The sequence below is a fragment of the Cariama cristata genome, unplaced genomic scaffold, assembly GCF_000690535.1.
Source record: "Cariama cristata isolate BGI_N322 unplaced genomic scaffold, ASM69053v1 scaffold2395, whole genome shotgun sequence".
NCBI lineage: Eukaryota > Metazoa > Chordata > Aves > Cariamiformes > Cariamidae > Cariama > Cariama cristata.
In genome coordinates, this window is record NW_009615586.1 from 10,929 (window position 1) to 32,149 (window position 21,221).

General features: G+C 36.0%; 1 protein-coding gene across 1 annotated transcript in view; it reads left to right on the plus strand.

The window, feature by feature from the left end:
• The first annotated feature begins 256 nt into the window (after window positions 1-256).
• GRIA2 (glutamate receptor, ionotropic, AMPA 2) overlaps window positions 257-21,221 on the plus strand; it is a 26,440-nt gene continuing 5,475 nt past the window's right edge. The window contains exons 1-7 of the mRNA XM_009699850.1: window positions 257-432; window positions 717-821; window positions 1,541-1,651; window positions 2,781-2,987; window positions 3,497-3,867; window positions 7,850-8,048; window positions 20,338-20,585. Of these exons, the coding sequence (XP_009698152.1) occupies window positions 301-432; window positions 717-821; window positions 1,541-1,651; window positions 2,781-2,987; window positions 3,497-3,867; window positions 7,850-8,048; window positions 20,338-20,585 (1,373 nt within the window). The 5' untranslated portion in view covers window positions 257-300. The remainder of the gene's footprint in view (window positions 433-716; window positions 822-1,540; window positions 1,652-2,780; window positions 2,988-3,496; window positions 3,868-7,849; window positions 8,049-20,337; window positions 20,586-21,221) is intronic.

The following is a 21,221-nucleotide window of genomic DNA, read 5'->3' on the forward strand; positions in this document are numbered from 1 at the left end:
CACTGGAAACAGCTGTAAATCTTCAGTTCAGACTTATTAGCACTGCCCCTAACCATTCTGATGGAGAACACTTCATTAATATGCATAGATACTCCTCAGAGGGTAGTAACCTCCAAATGAAACAAAAACTGGTCTGATTTCAAGTATATCTTACTGTCCTTTTTATTTTTAATATGTTTCGATGTTTAATGGATTAATGAGTGCATTGGAAGGTGTAGCGAAGCTGAGGCTGGTTTTTAATTAAATATTTTCACTTCTTTTCAGTATACATCTGCTCTGACCTATGATGCTGTTCAAGTGATGACAGAAGCTTTCCGTAATTTACGTAAACAGAGGATTGAGATCTCCAGAAGAGGAAATGCTGGAGATTGTCTTGCAAATCCAGCTGTACCCTGGGGTCATGGTGTAGAAATAGAAAGGGCATTGAAACAGGTAGCTTTCCTGGAGTGAATGCTGGGATGAGTGCATGTGTGAAATTCTCTATAAATGCTTGAAAAGGACCTTCCAGTCTCCTAACCTGCCTGGATCTTGCTGGGAATAATATGGAAGTGAACTCCTCAGGAACGTGTCTCATACTAAGATAATATATTGCATATGGAAAAGAGTCTAAACTGAATGTTTTTGGAATATCAGTAACCATTTATGGAAGTACAAAATGCATTTTCTAAAAAGAAACAAACTTAATTCTTCTACCACTTTCATCTTCATCTACATAGGTTCAGGTGGAAGGTCTAACAGGGAATATAAAGTTTGATCAGAATGGGAAGAGAATCAATTTTACAATAAACATCATGGAACTCAAAAGTACTGGTCCTCGGAAGGTAATTTGAATTGTCTTACAGTGTCTTTAAAGGTTTTACCATGCTAATCAATGGGTTAAGGTAGGTAATGAAACACTATAGATTAATTAAAGCATAAGTCATAATAATATTTATTCATAGGTGTATTCTACAATGATATTGCAGAACAAAGTAAAAATCTGTATTATTTCTTTCTAACAAATACAAGTTGTTATTTCTGGTAAGTACTGCATAAGAATATTTTGCTTTCAATTTTGTGGATTAAACATTTTGCTTTCTGATCTGAATTGCTAAATGTGAGCTAGTGTTTGGGAAGACAGGCTTCTGAATGACAAATGCCAAATACAGCTTTTCAGTGATGTTTCTTTCAATGTGATTATCTTTTTGTTCTAATTCCAGACCTTTCAGGAAAAGCCAGGTTCTCATGTCTTCCTAATCTGGAGTATTTCATAACACTTTCAGTTCTACAGTGTGTAATGTTGATGCTGAAACCTGTTAAATATGAATGAACATGGTATACCTGTATTAGACAAATTAATGTGAACAAATGTCGTTAGTTCAATCTTTTTACTATTTGTTACAGTCTTTAACTACGTAAATAGAAATATTTACACTGGTAAATCCATAGCTTAAAATAGTTTTTTGTGAGCATAACTCAAGGGCATAGTAATGACATGCTTTACCTTTTCTGTGGAAGTTCATATTCACTGGTGTCTGTGCATCCTATAAACTCTCTTTAGATTGGATATTGGAGTGAAGTGGACAAAATGGTTGTGAATCCTCTTGATGGCCCTCTTGGAAATGAATCTTCAGGACTAGAGAATAAGACTATTATTGTCACCACTATTTTGGTAATTAACCTCATATTTTGTCAGAAGACAGTCTGTCCTACAGTGATTTGTTTCTTGTCATCATGTTAGTTTAAATATACTGTCTTTTTATTATTTGAGGTTGTGACCTGTTACTCATGATACATAAAAGAAAATCTGGAAATTAAGGAAATGTATGTGCTTCGGTATCCGGTTTTGTTCTGTAGAAGACAAATGGTCATTGATTGAACATCCTAGAAAGTTAAAATGTTTAGACCTGAAAATAGAAATTAAATACCTACTTTCAAAGGAGAGGAACTTGTCTGAGAAGCAGAACCATAGTGTTAGTTTTAGAGAATGGATTTTGCCAAACTGCAGAGACTTGTTCTTATGCTTCAGAATCGTAGCTGCTATGGATTGGTGAAGTGTAAAATAAAACATTAAATGTTGTATTCTAGTTGTCCAGAAAATAACATTATGTACTGTCATAGAACAGCATTTTTCTGTAAGTTAAACAGCTGCTTTATCAGTTTGGACAAGTCACAGACTAGCATAGGAGTTTTACTGGATGCAAGAATAGTTCAGTAACGACTGAGCAAAGAGGAGATACATTACTTTAATACAACCTATGACTCATCGCCAGTTTTGCTGATGATAGAACTTCACTCCTGATTTATAGATATCTTACCTATCGTTTGTGTAGTAATCCAATAAAGATGTAACCTGGAGAGCCTGAGGTGTTTTCCCAGGGAGGGATGTGGTTGTGAAATAGGAAAGAATTTTCTTGTATTAAGACAATAAAAGCAACTAAATACCTTTGCCTTCTTCCATCCAAACTGTGTGAGAGAAAGAAACTGATTTTGGAACTTACTCTTTCTTCTCTGAATGCGTAACTCCTGTTAACATTCATGGTCATTATTAACATACTGCTGGGAATCACTATACCTGTAAGTATTGTTATTTATGTATGACTGTGGAGAATGCAGCTTTTAAATGTGTTAAGGACATATCACATTAATAATTAACAGCTAACATATACATAGCATGTACGATTCAGATGTTATCTTCTCTCTTTTTTTAGCATGTGAAAGGAAACATATTAATCTATGAAGTGCACAACTGATACATCTGTCTCTTTACCAAGTAGCTAAGGCAAGTTCTTTCTGTGCAGGAGTCCCCGTACGTCATGATGAAGAAAAATCACGAAATGCTTGAAGGAAATGATCGATATGAGGGCTATTGTGTGGACTTAGCTACAGAAATTGCTAAACACTGTGGATTCAAATATAAGCTCACAATTGTTGGGGATGGCAAGTATGGGGCGAGGGATGCAGACACGAAAATCTGGAATGGGATGGTTGGAGAACTTGTTTATGGGGTAAGAAAATCTTTTATAATAAAGCCATTAAAGATGACTGATGGAAGGAGTGGGATTTGGTTTAGTTTTCTCTGTAGAGTGGAGGAAAATTATCTAATTCCTTTGATAGAGAATTAGTAACTTGCATTGCCATGAAAAACTTTGAAAGTAAAACATGGAATTAGATTTTAAATGCAAATGAAGTTGGGGGGAAGTGAGTACATATTTCATCCTTCTGACCAGGCAAAAGGCAATGTACTTCACTAACACTTTTAAATGTCATATACTTTTAAAAGGGCATGTGTAAAAAGGAAAGCTTGGAATATGCCAACCGTATGGTTATTTGTATTTCAATAAGAAGAGTTTCAACTAAATATTTCTGAAATTCTCCATAGGACATTCTTGGTGAAACGAATGTTGCCGGTATCTCTGCTGTCCAATTTTCCATTTGTGAAATGCAACAGAAACTAAACCATTCTTTGCTCTGCTCATTGTATTACCTATTATTTGCTTTTTTTCTTCCTTTACAGAAAGCCGATATTGCAATTGCTCCATTAACTATAACATTGGTGAGAGAAGAGGTGATTGACTTCTCAAAGCCCTTTATGAGCCTGGGGATATCAATAATGATCAAGAAGCCTCAGAAGTCCAAACCAGGAGTGTTTTCATTTCTTGATCCGTTAGCATATGAAATCTGGATGTGCATTGTTTTTGCCTACATTGGGGTCAGTGTAGTTTTATTCCTGGTCAGCAGATTTAGCCCATACGAGTGGCACACTGAAGAATTTGAAGATGGAAGAGAAACGCAAACTAATGAATCAACTAATGAATTTGGGATATTTAATAGTCTCTGGTTTTCCCTGGGTGCCTTTATGCAGCAAGGATGCGATATTTCGCCAAGGTTGGTTACTCACCCATTTCAACTTTGTGCATTTTTGGTCTCAGCCATCTCAGCCAGAGGAGGTTCATGGTGCATATATTTTCACTCTTGGAAAGAAATTAATTGCTATGTTTTTCCCCTCCCTAAAATCACAAAAGTCCTTGAAATAAAAGCAGTGGTCTGTGACATAGGGTCGAGATGTATTTGATTGATATCGTCTTAACATCGATCATACATTTGCCAAGTGAAGTTATATACACCATGCAGAGACTGCAAAATGCATAAGGTTCAAGTCATTCCATGCCTTCTTGGAGGGGTACCGTGTTTTTGCTGCATATTCCCATTTTACAGTTGACAGTGCATAAGGTTCACAACAACTGTAATGGGAAAAAAGGGTAACATACCAGTCACAAACTACACAGTCAGCACTTTCCCTCTAAAACTCATTACATATCATAACAGAGTTATTAACCCACTGTTTTTCTACAGGAGGACCTTGAACTGAAATAAAAGTCATGTGACGGCTCTAATTTCATGTGAATAGTTGCAAAACACTGCTGTTTTTCCATGGCCTAGTTTTAGAAAACTCACAAAGGAAATCGCAAAAATGAATTTGAAGGTCCAGTTTATAAATGCTTAATTCCTCATGGATTTTCACCTACTTTATTTGGGACAACTGTAAAACACTTAAGTGAATTCCTTTGCAGCTCATTAAATATTCTATTTCCCTTGTGCACAAGTCGTTCTAGCCTTGATTCAGGAAAGTGGTAAGTAAGTAGGTAAATAACTGCTTGCTACTTGAAGGAACTATAGTAACAAGTGAAATAGGGCAACTGGGTTTAAGGACATCAAATCAGAAGGCCTACCTAATTATACTAAGCAATTTAACTTTCTTCTAAACATCCTAAAGTAAGACAGGGAACAGGTCTAGTGAGTCTAGTGGTTAGTGTGCAAAAGAAATCACACCAAGGGAGCATTTCTTAGATACAAGTCGTGCATCCCAAAAGGCAGCCGCAGGTTTTCAAGTTGTTCTCCTACGGAAATAGCAGAGCATTTATTATGTGATAACTTTAGCAATTCTGTGTAAAGAATTTATCATTTATGATGAAAGATGTGGTGGATTTGGCTTATAACACAATAAGAATTGTATACAAGAAACAAGACAATGAAGAGAGAGCAGATTGTTTGAGGTCATGAGAAGCTGTGTTAATTTTAGTCCTGTGGGGATTTTGTATCGATTACACGCTTCACAGGTTTAGTTGTCTGCAAAGTCCCCTATTAGCTACAAAATTATTTTTATTGAATCAAGACCATAGTAGAATAATGATTTTTTTTTAATTATTTTACTGGCTATTAAAGCATGACAGTTGTTGTGCATGGTTTGATAACTTTTGAAAAGTGATATAAGAATAATGATGGTAAATGGTCATCATAAAAGGTGCATGAAACTTGAATCATTTTAGAGATTCAAGATTTAGTTTCAGTGAAATATTTAACAGCACTTTATTTGATTACAGACATATTTTTGAGAAAAGCAGTTAGTTTGTGTATTATCTGTTTATTATAAAATTAGAAAAGGGCTGAAAACAGCTCAGTTATTTTTGTTCTTGCACCAAAACTACCACTGTGGAATTCGAACTCCAGCAAATGAATTGGAGTAGATATGAGAAGGAATATCTTCAGGCATCAGCAAAATATTGTGAAGTTAAATTTTGCACCATTGCTACTATCATTTCTCTACTAAAAATGACAACCACTGCAAGAATTTTAGAGTAGACAAGTAACTAGGTCTTCCTGACTGAAACAGAGGGTGGTGCTGAGTAAGACTGGACCACCTGGAAACTGGCCTGCAATAGCAATCCCCATGTTGCCACCATGGGTAGCACAGAAACAATAGAGTAATATTTTATATGCTACTGATAACTTCTAGGAAAGTTTTCCTCATCTTTTTTGAGATGTGAGTGTACTCTCAGTACTGCCATATAATACCTTTGTAAGTATAAAATGTGGTGCACAAATTTAGGTCATTAGGCGCAGAAATTGTTACTTTAGTATTTAATGATCTGACAAATGAGGTGCTTGTAAAATGGGTTCATACCCATTCATACTAGTGGGTTCGTACTAGCGTATAATTATCAATCTTTAGAAACTTTTAGAAATGTGCACAAACGAAGAAATTGTTTGGGACAGACCTTACGGGAAAATTTTGAGTACAAATGACACCCAAAAGAATTTTACTTATAAAGTGTCATGTGGGAGCGTGATGTGTAGATTGGCATTGTGCTAACTCTTTTTTTACAAAGTCGGTGGCACCTTTGTTAGCCGACACATCATGGGCTTTTGAAGATTATTTTCATTTATAGCAGGTGTCATCAATACAATATAAAGTGCCATAAAATCAGCAGTTGTTAAATACACGTCATCAGAGGTTTTACCTTGCAAATACATATTCATCATATAATTAAATCTTTTAATTGTAGAGTTATTTTATACTCAGATTACCTCCATGTCAAAATAAGTATATAGTATTTTTTCAAAAGTGACAGAAAGCATGTTTGTAGAATACATGTCAATTTAGAAGGAACTTGAAATGATTTCTTTTTTATGGTCCTTTTTAATAACATATTCTGGACCTTATCTTGACTTGATTTTCATGTAGTAGAGTGAATTAGTGAGTCTGTTGTGACATGGAATAAATCTTTCAATGTCTGAATTATCACAGAGATTTTATGCAATAGCAATGAGTAAAATAATTTGTCCAGAATTGGTTCTATTTATTTTTATTCCTAGTTTAATAAATCAACTTTACGTAACTATCATGTTTAAATGTATATATCTAGAGAGAGTTATATCTATCTATATAAATATTTTGTCAGAATTAGTTTGAAGTCTCATTCACAATACAGTAGGCTGGGTGAGTGATTTGTAATTTGTTTACTTAATAGATAGAGGAGACACATCAAGACATACCTAAGCTACTGCAACGCCTTAGTACTAGACTTTCAACTACATGCACATTTCTGCCAAATAATTAAGCACATCTCCAAAGATTATGTATAATCTCCAAAGATAATGTCTTGTTTGGAAACAAAGTAGTAAGTAATTTCAAAGTTTAAAGGATTGTTAAAAAATGTCAACTTTGACAATAATGGCAATATCAATATTTCTCTTCTGTTAGTTTTCTAGTATTGAAAATCATTGAATTTCTCTAGTTGTGTGCTCTATACTGTTTTATATATTTTCTTGAGTTCTCTTTTCTTCTCTCTTCTCGAGCAGGAGATGCAAAACAAAGATCCATAAGAGCCCACCCGCTGCAGTTAAAAACATCAGATTATTATTATTTAAAAATACACTTTCTTCACCATTTTTCTGTATTGTCACTGATTGTTTCATGTCCAGTCCTCAGTTCGTTAAATGCTTGTGTCTTTCAAAAGTTGTGTGCACTTTTTAGTTTATGGATATTCCCTGGGCCAGTTTTTATTGCAAATAATGCTGTTTGTTTCTCAGTATAGATTGTCCACAGCAGCATAAGCCATTGTTTTGTGGAAATCAGTCTTTGTCTGAATGTCTTAGGAAAATAAGCAAGCTAAAGGCACTTAATTTTTAAGTGCATACTGGTTTATCTGAAAGCACTCTTCCGCTGTTTTTGTTTGTTCCTCCTCATAATGTCACACATTCACTTCAGAGGGAACAACGAGCTTACATGTTAAATATAGCACATTATGATGGGAGCAGTTTGCTTTTGGGGTGTTCAGAACTTTGAAGAACTGGATCACTAAATTCTCCCGAAAGTAAACTCTGGAGTCCTGATTTCAGTGAAGTCCAAGAGATGTAGTGGAGTATACCTTGATTCCCCATCTGATTACTATGCAGAGCTTGCACTACGAGATAGCCTGAAATGCTTCCCTGTAATATAATGCATCATTTGCATAAAATTGATAACATGTGTTCCTTTTTAGGACTTTCATTTCACTTTACAAATCCATTTCATACTTGTTATTAGATCCCTGTCTGGGCGCATTGTTGGAGGTGTGTGGTGGTTCTTTACCCTCATCATAATCTCATCCTACACGGCTAACTTAGCTGCCTTCCTGACGGTGGAGAGGATGGTGTCTCCTATTGAAAGTGCAGAGGATCTTTCCAAGCAAACAGAAATTGCTTATGGGACGTTAGATTCTGGCTCCACTAAAGAGTTTTTTAGGGTAAGAATTTCTACTTTTTAGATTTCTGTTTTTGTTTTAAATAGGTCTTCACTCATGTAAATGTGTTTTCCCTAGGCTTTATTAAAAGGTTGCTATAAAAATGTGATATGTGCAGCCTAACTTGCAACTATAAGTGTTTTTGTTTATTCATTGTCGTTACGTTTTATTATCTATATATAAATATAAGGGTCATGTCATAAATATGTAAAGCAAAAGTGGCTGCAAGGAACTACGTAAAAAATACCCACTGTAAAGTAAAAAACAAGGTATTTTCAGAGAAGGGAGTTGATGTCGTTCATCTAAGCTGTAAGACAGGAGCTAACGATTATAAACAAGGCTATTTAATAGCTGTGCTATATTCTAGGTAGTCACGCAGTGAATAGGGACATGGGAAGGTGCACAGTCATGTTTTAATAAGTATTTCACATGATTTTTCGAGCTTCCAGATGGGGAATGGGATAGAACCCTGTTGGCTACCGTAGTAAACCCATGCCTGCTTTTGAAAACAGTTACTATTTGTATTTGCATTACAGTAATGCCTTGGAAGCCTGTCAGTCCTCACCTTCTACCTCTGTGTATTTCAGTTTTAAAAATGCATGAGACTTCCAATGTGTGAGTCTCAGGCTGCCCTTGAGACACCAGCTAACGTGGTCAAATCCATCCAACAAATGAGTGAGACACTAAGGCTGCTCAGAAAAAACCCTGACTGTTTTGCCTTGTCTTTGTGCTCTGTGTGTCTCTCCATGTCAGATGGAACTGGATCTGAAGTGCTACCAATACGAAGAAACCTGTTGTTTTCAAGTTTTTCAATGGGTGATGATAGTGTTAGGTTTAAACCAAATGTATTTTAAAAACGTAGCCTGCATTGAAAGTGAAATGAAATAAGTTCTCACAAATACCTTTTGTGTACTGTGTAGTTAGAGCAGTAACTGCTAGATTATGGTTTTCACTGGATCCTGTAATGCATACTTAACTGGTAACGTACTAAATAGGAACCATACTTGTTTCAGCTGTCGAAAAGCATTATTTTCTGATTTTGATGGTAAGTCCGGTAATAAGACCTGCTGCTGATTGCATTCCTGTTGACTAAACCAAAGCTAGCATGAGGTGTGTAAGCTAGTAAAAATGAGATCGGGTTTGTGCTAAAGAGTGTTCAGAAGCGTTTAGAAGCATACAAGCATGTATTCCTGGTTTTGTGAGCATAAACCTTTTAGATTATGGCTATACTGGGGCTTGAATGTGAACTGACAGTAGGTCAGTTCTTTTCAATAGTTTCTCTTTAGAGATTTTTTTAAGTTTTCTTTTAAAACAAAAAACATTCGTATGTGCATGCATCAGTGTGTAGTTTTTGTGCTCCTAGCACATATATACATCTTCCAAATTACACTTTTACACAACTAGTGTTTCTGGTGATTACCTGAGCATTAATAACTTATTTTTGTAAAAATCAGGTGGAGGTTTTGTGAGGGCATATTCGTCACCTTTTGTTAAGTTTTGGCTCTGCACAAACAAGGCTATAATGATGTCTGGAAATTTCTTCTCAGCAATTTCTGTCACAGACAATTGGTGCAGTATGTGTAATGCAACTTTCTTAGCCTGATGGCTCTATCTACTATTTGCTAAAAATCACTTAAACTTGCCCAGTTATTTTTCAAAACATAACAGCTGTCAGCATTTCTTTCTAGGAGACCTGAAACTCAAGTTTCAAGAATGAAACTCTGCTGAAGGCAATGTGAAGGCAGTCTCTAGCACTAAGGAGACTAAAATTTCACCTGGAATATTTCTGTATGGTGACTGAATTGGAGTGGATGTGTGATTTTTATATGACCTGAAATTAGTACTCAAATCATTTGAACAGCTGGAAACAACTAGAGTATTTTTCTAGCAGCAAGCTAAAATGGACTGGCTTCCTCTGTCACTTGTCATGAATTAAAAGAAACATTTGGGGTTTTTTCAGTTAGTCTGTTTTCTCTTTGAGAAGTGGCATTATTTGCAAGTTTGTTTTCTATTGATGGAATGTATACTGGACCTAAATTTTCAATAGTGGAGGCCTACTTCCTGGAACAGCATGAAATTAGAAATGTTTTATAATGGGGATGAGAACAGTAAACTGAATTTTCTTTGCTACTAAAACATGTTTTCTGATCATACTTTACACAAGTGAAAAAGAGATCTTTCTCAGCATTTTCCAGAAAGGAATTCTCAGCAATAAGCTAGATGGTGAAAGTTAGCTGAAAAATCCTATCCTGAATAGCTGAATATATGTTAATTGAAAGAGGTGGGTTCAAGTCTTTGTCCATCTTCTATGACATGAACTCGTTGAGGTGTTACATTAGCTTGGGGATCTCAGGGATGTCACATTAGCTTGTTCTCTGTTTTGTTTTAGGATTCTAGTCTTTCAGCTACCTACTGTAGGTACGTATTAGTTCCTATCGGCAGTGGCTGTAGCTGACTTCAGTGACTACCATGGTGAATAGAGTAATCCAGATATAGGTTAGAAGAACCCAGATGGAGGAAAGATAATAGCTCACCACACACCCTACAGACAGTATGGGAGTAGGCGTACAACCTAGTCCTTATCACATGACTTAGAGATAACAGCCTTGGCACTCATGACAAAAGATTTATTGCCTTTGCGCTTTACCCTATTTTAGGTACATACTCCCTAGCTTTAAAGTTGTAGACTAGTAGGAGATATTGTTGCCAACAGTGAGTAGAGCATCAGTTGGCACTGAATCAAGAAACATAACTGAGAGAAAAGGATGAGAGGGCATTGTACTCTAGTGTTCTTAGTGCTGCTTTAAGATGAGAAGCAGAAGCTTGGTACATTCTGCATAGAAAATATCAGTGCAGAAATAATGGATTTAACAGTATTTTAAAAAGAAAAAAAAAAGTAATGATACAGCTTTGCTGAGCAGTAAACATCAGGGCGAAACTATTACTTCTTAGTAATAATGTTACAGAGACACAATTTTTCTTTAACGGCAGATTTGTCAGGTCTCTTCATTATGTTCTTCAGAGTTCCATTCCAAACTGAGTTGGGATACTTACCACTTCTGATACTTACTAGTGCCTCTGTCTTAGGGATGGTGCTTTTAGAGTTCTTAGTGCAACTGAAAACCTAAACAAAGATATATAGTGCATTGCTGTTGCATTTTCTCTTGGGTTTACAACCTGACGTAATGGGCAAAGCATCAAAGAAAATGTGTGTACCTGTAGTTTTCCAGAAGTGCATCATTTTTCTCAAATCAGTAATGGATTGTAGTGGTGAGAATGTGAATAGGACTGCAAGCACAGGTTGGAAGATCCAGGAGTCATTTCAGTTGATCTTGTACAGGCAGATCATCTGTACAATTACAGAAATTGTCAGATCACAGATACTACTTGATGGAGTGGTAAACAGTGGGGCAGGGGAATTTCATCACTCTGGTACGTACTATTGACGCTATCCACAGTCACACAGTATTTTTACCTTCAGTGATTTCTCAGCAGCTGCTGTAAATGCAGTTGGTGTATGCATTAACCATACATCAAGGGGGAAAAAAAGTCACTAACCCAAGAAGATACACTACTACTCACTTAACATGCAGAAATTAATTTTAAAGCATTGTCTATATGTGCTAACTCCTGAGTTGCCTTGCTTTCATGGACTACGGCACTGGAAGAAAGAAACAAAGTACAACTGCGTAAGTATGCAAGCTTAACATTCACTGGAACATTTCCATGCTTTCCACCTGCTTGAAGGCATATTGAAAATTAATATCGAAGTGATACAAAGAGAACAAAAGCTAATTACTTTTACAGTTCAGTCATGTTTTTGCTGTATGCCTAGCTCTGTTCATCAAAAATATGTACAAACCTGATAGACAAATGAAATCAATGATGCTACCTTTTTTCCACTTTAAAAGATGAATTGTAACTACTCCCATGTGTAAGGTAAGAAGGCATTTCAAAGGGAAATAATGACGTGCAAAGCAATAATTAGACTAATTTACATTTTATCTGTCTGCATTAGTTTTTATTTAAAACCTTTTTATATGTACCTATTTTTGAACCAACAGCGTGACATGGATAGACCAATCTGTTTCGTTCTGTTTTGGTGGCCTTTAAGAGTAGATGCTCTGCCAAAGTAAAAGCAAGCAGAAACTGCTCCATAACAAAGACTTACTCTTCAGCTTTCACTGAAAAGACGGCAAAAGTTGGTTATCCTTGCTTAAGAGGCAAGAGTTCCAGAATGAAAAGTTGGGCATGGGAAAAATGCCGAAAGGATGATAATCCTTGCTGTCTTACAAAGAAGTTTTCTTCCATAGTGAAAAGCCAGCAACAAACCTAAGAAGAGCTGACAAGACCCCTTGAGTTATTTCTTCTGCAAAAGTCGTGTCTGTTGAGGGGCAAAGAAAATTTGGCCTGAAGATTAGTATTGCTGTCTTTTCTAAGGATCTTCAACATGGTCCAGTGCCTGTAGATTTATGAGTACTTTGAAATATTTTTTTAACTTCTAAAGGTATTTAAATTGATGATTGTATTACAAGAGGTTATGCAAAAAGGGAGAAAGCATGCAGCAGTCTGTCTGTGAACCTCAGTCTGTCTTTATGCTCATCAAGATATTCCAGCTTCTGAAAAAAAACCCACAGGAAATCTCTAAAACCAGTGAGAACAGAAGAGAAGAAACACTCTGATTTTTTTTTTTTAGTGGAACTGAGGTAAAAAATCATTAATCATACCTCAGCCTGAATTTTTTACATTTGAGATGTAGAAGAATTATAGAACATATGTTTCCAGAGTTAAATTTTGACTAGCTCCACAGAACCCTTTGAGAGGCGAAGGAGACAAAAGACTCAGTTATAAAATCTGTAACTCCTACCAGACACTCTATTCGGTACCTTAACAGGCAGGGGCTAGAGGGCTGGCATTTCATGAATCTGTGAAGGAGATATGATTAGAGAGTATGGGTTCGGCTTTTTAAGTTTGACAGAAAAAAAAAAAAGGTACATAGCTGAAATACAGAGGAGAGGTAGACCTGAGCACTGAGGTAATGGAAAGACTGCCCTTTGCATCCAATAGCATAGCAGTGAAGATACGGTTATACTTTTTTGTGGTCTAGAGAGTTCAGGTGATTAATTTTCAGTTGTTCTCTTGTTTTTTGAGGTCCTTGCATCTGGGCAACAGATAAAAGAATTGATTTAGGCCTTTGTGAAAGTCATTTTCAAAGGAAGAATGCAGTAATCAATACATCCTTTTTTTTCCTCAAAGCTCTTTTTGTTATTTTCCAGGTTTCTTTTTTTTTTTTCTCTTTCCACATTACCCCAAATCCTAATGTCTTTTGCAGACAGCTCAGTGGGCCTAGTGACCAAAACACTGTGGTGCTTCAGGAATCTTGTTATATATATTGCTCAGAAAGCTTAATTTCAAATTAGTATTTACATAATATTTATTAAAAATAAAATTTATGCCTTTCTAATAGAAAAGGAAACATACTATTCCCTGATCTTCTTTTCCAAGTTTTCATCAAGTTTTCTTTGATGTTCCAATCAAAGTATGCTGTGTTGTAGGTAATTTTGTACTGGGCAAAAATGAATTTTCGGCAGTATAGTTTGAAGATTCTCCAGTATTGTGTAATTTATGTTAGAAATCGATACACTTTAAAATAAGTATAAATTAGTATTAAGTTCTCTTCACACTACTCCTGGGGGCAGATGATTCCATAATACCACACTTGTTAAGGTTAGAAACTTTCTTTTATTTTCCAGCCTAAATGTATTCATAACTAGTTTATCCTCAATTGTTACAGTACTTCAATAATTATGATGTAGATTTTTTTTCTTCTCAGTGTTTATTTTCCTGATGCATTAATACAGAGCAAGTATGGGGTTTTTTTTCTGAGCTTTCACCTCTATCAACAAAACTATATTTATTTTTTATTTCCAACCAAGGCATTTTGATCCCCAGTCATCTCATACCTCTTCTGTGTGTGTGTGTGTGTGTGTGTGTAGTAGTAGTTTGAATTAATTGTTCCTGAATATGGATGAACAGAGGTGTACACTGTATGCCATCTGAGATCTCAGCAATGCTTTGTATAAAAGCATTAATATTTCTCTGTCTTTTCTGGAAAAAACTTTCTCCCAATTGTATCACACTATTTTCTGGTAATAATTTTGATCATAGTGGTAGATTTGCATTTCTTTTCTTCTGTTTTTATCAACTGAACGTCTTAAATTTTATTGCAGATTTTCTTACTGGTCCGAAAGTGCTGGTCCATGCTTTTAAACTGGAAAGTTTCATTTCATTTCTATCATTCTAGTGCTCAGAATTTTCCACTTCCGATATATAACAAATAAATAATTTCCTATTTTCTGGCTTGATGTGTTTTGATATCCCAGTTTCCTTTCCTATAAATCCTAGTAATTTCTGTCTTGAAATGTTTTCACGCTAAAATGTCATCTGAAGCTCTGCGCAGTACTTTAGACCAAAAAAGTGATAGTCACTTTGAATGCTTTTTCGTTCTTGTTAAGTCCAGGCAGTACGTTTATGGTTCTAGAATCGGGAAATAGCACCTGCAGTTCGCTACAGATCTGTGATTGCTTGAGAAAGTGCTTTTGTGTTTTGGGGTTTGGTTGATTCCCTCTCTCCCAGTGTGGGTGCAGTAAATTCTTTTTGGTTTGCATCCATCTTGTTTTGATCATTCTCGTTTCTGTACTCTTATTCCTGTTACTTACTCTTCCTTTACATTAGTCCCATCAAAAGCAAGGCTAAAATATACGTTTAGATTATGGTCCTATGTGTAGATTGTCTTTGTTGTCTGCATTCCTTCCCACCATACAGCAGATAGACTTCCCTTTCTCCCATTTTTTTTTTTCACTCGTGAGGTTTGAAAATCTGCTGCTGTTTGCTGTTTTTTTCAGTTCAGTTTATATGACATACTGTTTCCTTTATGTTATCAGGTTTCTCCTGATCAAATCAAGATCCTACTTGCAAATCTACATTTGTATTACAGTGACATAGCAAAGCTGTAGTAGTAGATACTGCAACGTGACTGTAGTACAGGCTGTCCCTCTATCAGTAGGTTTATTACAGTAAAGTTAGTTCTGGGAGTGGACAGTGGATTTTCCTTGTGACCAACACTTCTAAAAGAACAGATGGATTTAGGTCATCGTTGTGGAAATTGGTTTTTGTGATATTTATCTGAGTTTTTTGTGAAATGAGATTGAAAGAGTCTGCTTTGATTTTATGAATATGCTGAATGATGAGGAGAAATTTTGATTCTGTTGAAATTAATAAGTCTCAGAGGAGGAATCATTTCAGCAAGTATTTTAATAGCAGTTAAATGATCTTGAAACTTTAACGCTAACATCCCTTTGTAAGACAAGCCTTCTTGAACACTTAACTCTTTAAATCACATGAAGAATGTGATGATGGTGACATAAGGTCCTTGTCTTGCACATTCTTGGAGAAAATTATTTTAAGTAGGCTTTTGAGGAATAAGTTCTTGAGGTAGAATATTTTACAATTTTTATTAATAAGACCAAATAGATTAAAGATATTTTAAGTAGCTCAATTAAGTAAGGGAAACTGGAAAGCCATAGAACCGCGTCTTAAGAACGTGTAACTAATTTTTACCTGTAGTGAATAAAATTATCAATATATTACAAAATTACTAGAGCTTCCATCTATTTGAACTTTGATTCACCTTAAGTATTCACCCAGTATAAAAAAGGTTAAGTGTTTTAAAGTACTTAATCTCCAGCTAACTAAAGAGGCTGAAAAACTAGTTTTGTCCTTTTTGTGGTTTTTTGGATGTATCAATAATTGATTTACTGCGTAAATTGGCAAGATTCATTTGTTGATACACTTTCTAGGTACTGTTGGCAATACCAGTTCCTGTCCTTTTATTCAGTATGGAAGGTCAACAAGATGGTTACACAAACCATATTTGAGAATTAAAGTTCTGCTCCTGCAGTACAAGATCATTGTCTAGTAGAACGTTAGTGGTCTGAGGAGCTATTTCTGTCAATGACATGCAGCACCCCAATTTTAAGAATAATAGGTCTTTGAATGACAAAATTGAAAAGTTATCTCATGACCCACAAAATAGAGTTAATTAATTTGATAAAGCTTTGCATAATTTAATTTCCTAATGAGTTTCTTAGTGAAGGAAGTATTTTACATTTAAATGGAATGTGTACTTTGTAATAATAATAATTTTCATTGTCAAAATGCCCAGTGGTGACATGATATTAAAAAAAAAAGAGTGTTAGCTCCTGCGACATTTTTGTATCAGTTACTGTATTTTCATAGAAGTGGTAAATAATGGGAGAAAAAGCGTTCATTGTGAATATTAGGGTCTTGTACTGTCATGTTGGTGTTGATTGTAATATCAAAGTTATAATTAGCTTTTAACATTTCATGTAAACACTAGAGTGTTACCTTGCAATAGCCATCAGCCACTGTAATTAAGAGCAGTGCAGATTATTTCCATATTCTTGCATTCTTGCATTCAATGATATAGCAATCTACAATGGTTCCATTGTTTGGATCGCATGATTGCAAGTTGTGGTGGTTTTTAGAGAGCACTACTGTACTTGTAGGTTTTTGGTGCCATTAAAGAAAGAGGATATAAGAAAGAGTTGTGAAAGCCCAACTTGCACACAGGGCATCCTGCATTCACAAGAATTCTGTTTCCTCATGGTTTAGTCTGCTGTTGCTGATGACTGTGTGCTTTTCCAAGTGCAATTTAAGGACATGAAAAAGATTTACATAGGAATAAAATACATGGTCAACTATAGCACTGGCCAAATTTAAATAACAATGTGATGTGCATTTTTTTTTCACAACGTATTTGAATTAGGGTAAGGGTACATGCTTTTTTTAACTATGGGATAATGTTGGCTTTATGAGTAAGCGTGTGTGTGTGTGTGTGCACAGAATGCTAGATGGAGGTCTCTTAACACTGCTCTTTCCCACATTCTTTAGCTCTACCTTTCAAATAAAAGGCAAATTCTGGAAATAAAATGACACAGTTCTGAAAACAGAATGTATTACTTAAATATATTGTGTAGCAATATAAACAAAACCTTAGAAGTCACAGCTATCTCCTAGGTAGTGGTTTGTTGCTGTTCTCATTTTTTATGAGTCTAGACATGGTCAGGAACGAGGTAGGGATCAAGACTCTGAGCTGTATGAATTCCAGCGTGATGTTTTTTAGTGTTCATGGCTGCAGAGGACTGTGCAGTCATGGCAAATTGTGAGTGCTATTTTCTGGTGACATTTTTCATTGCAGATTTTTAGTTCCATGGTTGCTGGGTCAGGTATTCCTACCTTCATTTATGCAGCAGGGACCCTGTGAACCATCTAGTGGGAGGTTTCTTCTTAACGCTTGACCATTTGGGAAACCTGTTCCCTTGCGCCTTTTCCAGTTCAGCCGTCCAGCACCAGCCCATCAGTCTGTGATGAGGCTTCCCTCGTCCTTCCCACTTACCTGTTGTGATCAGATTTCTATGAAGTGACAGGGGGAAATGGGGAGTTGCATTTTTTTGAGGTTGAATGACAAAAGCAGAACAGACTTTGCTAGACTTATGTTACTTGATATATATCAAAACCTGTAAAAGGTCATTTTAATGAACCAGGAAACAGTGGAGTAAGAACTGGCAGTTAAGTCAGTTTATGAACCTGTTCATGACAGCTACCTAACTGGAAGAAATAATGCTTATTTATTTAGTATTTGAATGTTTGTACAAGAAGAAAATAATGTTTTAAGTCTCAGCTTATACATGGAATCCAGATACCTTCTAATGACAGTTGTAATGACGGGCACCCAGATGTATGTTGTCTACTTTGGGTTGAACTAAACCATGTAAGACAACTCTAAACCAACTTTAACTATCCCCCTTTATAAAGCAAAGCTGTGGTAATTCATGAGGTATCACTGTAGTCATTTTTATAACACTGTCGGAAGCTTGATGTCCCTTGCTTAGTTTGTAGTGGTAAATTCCATGCAGCATGTTGGATGTACGCTGCCAAATGAATGTTGACGTATGGTAGGAAGGGGATGGAGCATCTGGGTTTAATTAGAGAGTCAGTTTAGAGAATGAGAATTCAGGGAAGATTGAGCTCCTTCGTATGAGGCTGGGGACCTTTGAGTCCAAGCCTGGGTGGACCGAGGAAGGAGGAGACTGAGCACCCTGCAGAGCTGAACACTGGTAGCTCTGCTTCCAGGGAGGTGAGCAACAGCAGCAGGACTCGGGGAACAGGTGATAGAAAGCTATACACTTAGGATTTAGACTTTCATTATATGCTCTGGTGAAGTTGATGGGAGTCTCTCAAACATTAAGTGACCTGACTGACTTGGATCTGCAGGTGGGAGTTTCTTTCAGGCATGGAATGCCATTTGCTATCTGTTAGAGGCACTTACCTGTATCTTTCTATGTATCAGGTAAATCATAGGCAGAGAAAAACGCAATATTGGATTTTTACTGATAGCTTATAGTACACAGTGATAGTTTACTTTGTGAACTGGCTTTTCAAAGATGGTGCAATATACCATCTTTTGGGATTCCCCTAGTTTTTAGGATCTTGGGTGAAACAACAACATTGCATATGCAATATGGCAGATGGTTTAAGAATCTGAGAAACCCACTGTGCCTTCAGCGCCCCGTTATTTTCCTGTCATTCTGGTCATGCTGAGTACATCCAACTCTTTTGATATTAACGGGTATAATGAGTATGCGTAGATCAGAATATGCAAAAACTGATCTGCAAGGGAACTTTGAAAGAGCCAGCTCTGCCAATGTACATGGTAGACAGTTGGAATATTTAGATGTTAAAAAACTTCCAGTGGTTCTTAGTACCGCCAGAACTTTTAATAGTAGTAGACATACAGAGACCATGGAGAAACATGAGCCTCAAAAGCTTCCTAGACTACATTTCTGGACAGGAAAATAAGGGTAAGTCTGGGAAAATGATAATGCTGTACTACAGGAATGGTGATGCCTTGGGAGATAGTGAGGGTGTTACTGATGCTTTTATACTCAATTAATTTATTTTTAAAATGGTACGATTATAGATGTTATAGCAGAATTACAGTTCTGAAGTGCGTGTTAAAAGATGTCTCTAGTAGAGAAGTGCTTCTAATACATTTTGTCATAGTACAGATTTGGTATACTTGCACGTGTAATAGTAGTATCTCACAGAGAACTAAGATAACTACAAAGCCAAGTGGTCTTGGTTTTCTGCAGCAAAGTAGAACTGTAATAATAGCTGAGTTACATGCAACATAGTATTCAGTTTGGCAGTAGTTGATTGTTACTTCATATAATTATTTAGGTTCTCTTTAAGAAATTCATTTAGGGTTGATTGCAAACTACTCTGATAGTTCTACAGATATTTTGATCAGACAATGTAGAATGTGAAATGTTAGCACATTTAGGTTTTCTACTGGGCTTACATAGGGGAAGATGATATAAACCTATGCTTTCTTAATTCTTCATTAGAATTGTACAGTATGTGACGATATGAGAAATCCAGCTTCGTATACTCTTTCGACTCATGATTGTTACTGACCCTGATTTGTCGTATGTCCCATTCTGCCTGCTGTTTCTTTGTTAACACTGCTTCCTTTTAAGTGATATCTAGGTGGCAAACTTTGTTTTCCTCTATTTTTTTCTAAGTAAAAAAATAACAATCAGTTGGTAGTTAAAACTGCCAATTATAGTTCTAACTACCAATTGGTTAAAGCAAAAGAAACCTACTTCAGGTAACAATCTTTCTGAGAAAAACCCTGACCTGCTGAGTTGAGTTGGTGAGGCACGTGGAGTATTAAATAAGAACAACCTTGAAACAGGTACCTCGCTATTAACGTTCCCTTCAGGTTTCACAGCAATCTTAGTTTCCTCTGTGGAGCAATCTGAAGTTTTCACACATTTCAGCTCGCCTCTCGTTTGCATAACACACAGCTGCAGAGAGCTGCAGAAAAGATCATCTTGTTTGAATGGGAATTTCTGATGAATATTTTGCTGAAGTTTGAATTTAGATCTTATCTTTTAATCTGGCACACCTCTCATAATGTGGAAGTAGCACTGTTTGCTTCAAATCTTTAGCAAATCTAAATACAAAAAATACAAAAAAAATATATACAATGACAACATGATATTAATAGAAAAAGAGAATGTAGGTGCTTCTATCATTCAATATTGAGTAATAAACTTGCCTGAAAATGAGATAATCATATTTTCCCAGGTGTGCTTTTGCTATCTACGTAAAGATTAGTTAATTAGGCTTCATATTGTCTCCACAGAGATCTAAAATTGCAGTGTTTGATAAAATGTGGACCTATATGAAAAGTGCAGAGCCATCTGTGTTTGTGAGGACTACAGCAGAAGGGGTAGCTCGAGTACGGAAGTCCAAAGGAAAATATGCCTACTTGCTGGAGTCAACCATGAATGAGTACATCGAACAAAGGAAGCCCTGTGATACCATGAAAGTTGGTGGGAATTTGGATTCCAAAGGCTACGGCATCGCCACACCTAAAGGATCCTCATTAAGGTGGGTGGAATAGTATAACAATATGCTAAATGTTGTTATAGTATCCCACCTACCCTGATGTATCTTTACTGATGTCTATGGTTTGTATAAGGATATGAGGTAACTCTCAAACATGCATTTCAAACACTATTATCAAAATGAAAGTGCCTATGCTGACAATATTGACAAATATTCGGATACGTCTTTAAATTTCTTGCAGGTTTTCTAACCATGTAAACATTCATTTTATTATTATTATTATTATTTAAACATTCCAATTTTAAGGATTGTTTTCTTATTTCTTTTCCTTTTTTTTTAGATTTGCTTTTCACGTTACTAGCTTATAGTGTGAGTCTATTTCCTCATACCTTGTAGAAAACGTCGCTCTGCTCATGAAACTAAAACCGAATGGCTGCATTTGAACAGTAAACCGGAGTAACTAACAAAATGTGCCATTGTTTAAAGAGGGCTTTGTTTCGGGGAGAGGATAATGCACTATGAATTTCTTTGCACACATCTCTTTACTATGTAGTTAACTCTTTGTATTCCTATTTTGTTGTTTGTTTTTTTAGTGGAGTCACATTCAAGACACTGTTATTTGTTTGTTGTGGATGTGAGTACATTGCTGTAGAATATAGAACTCCCCATATTAGCACT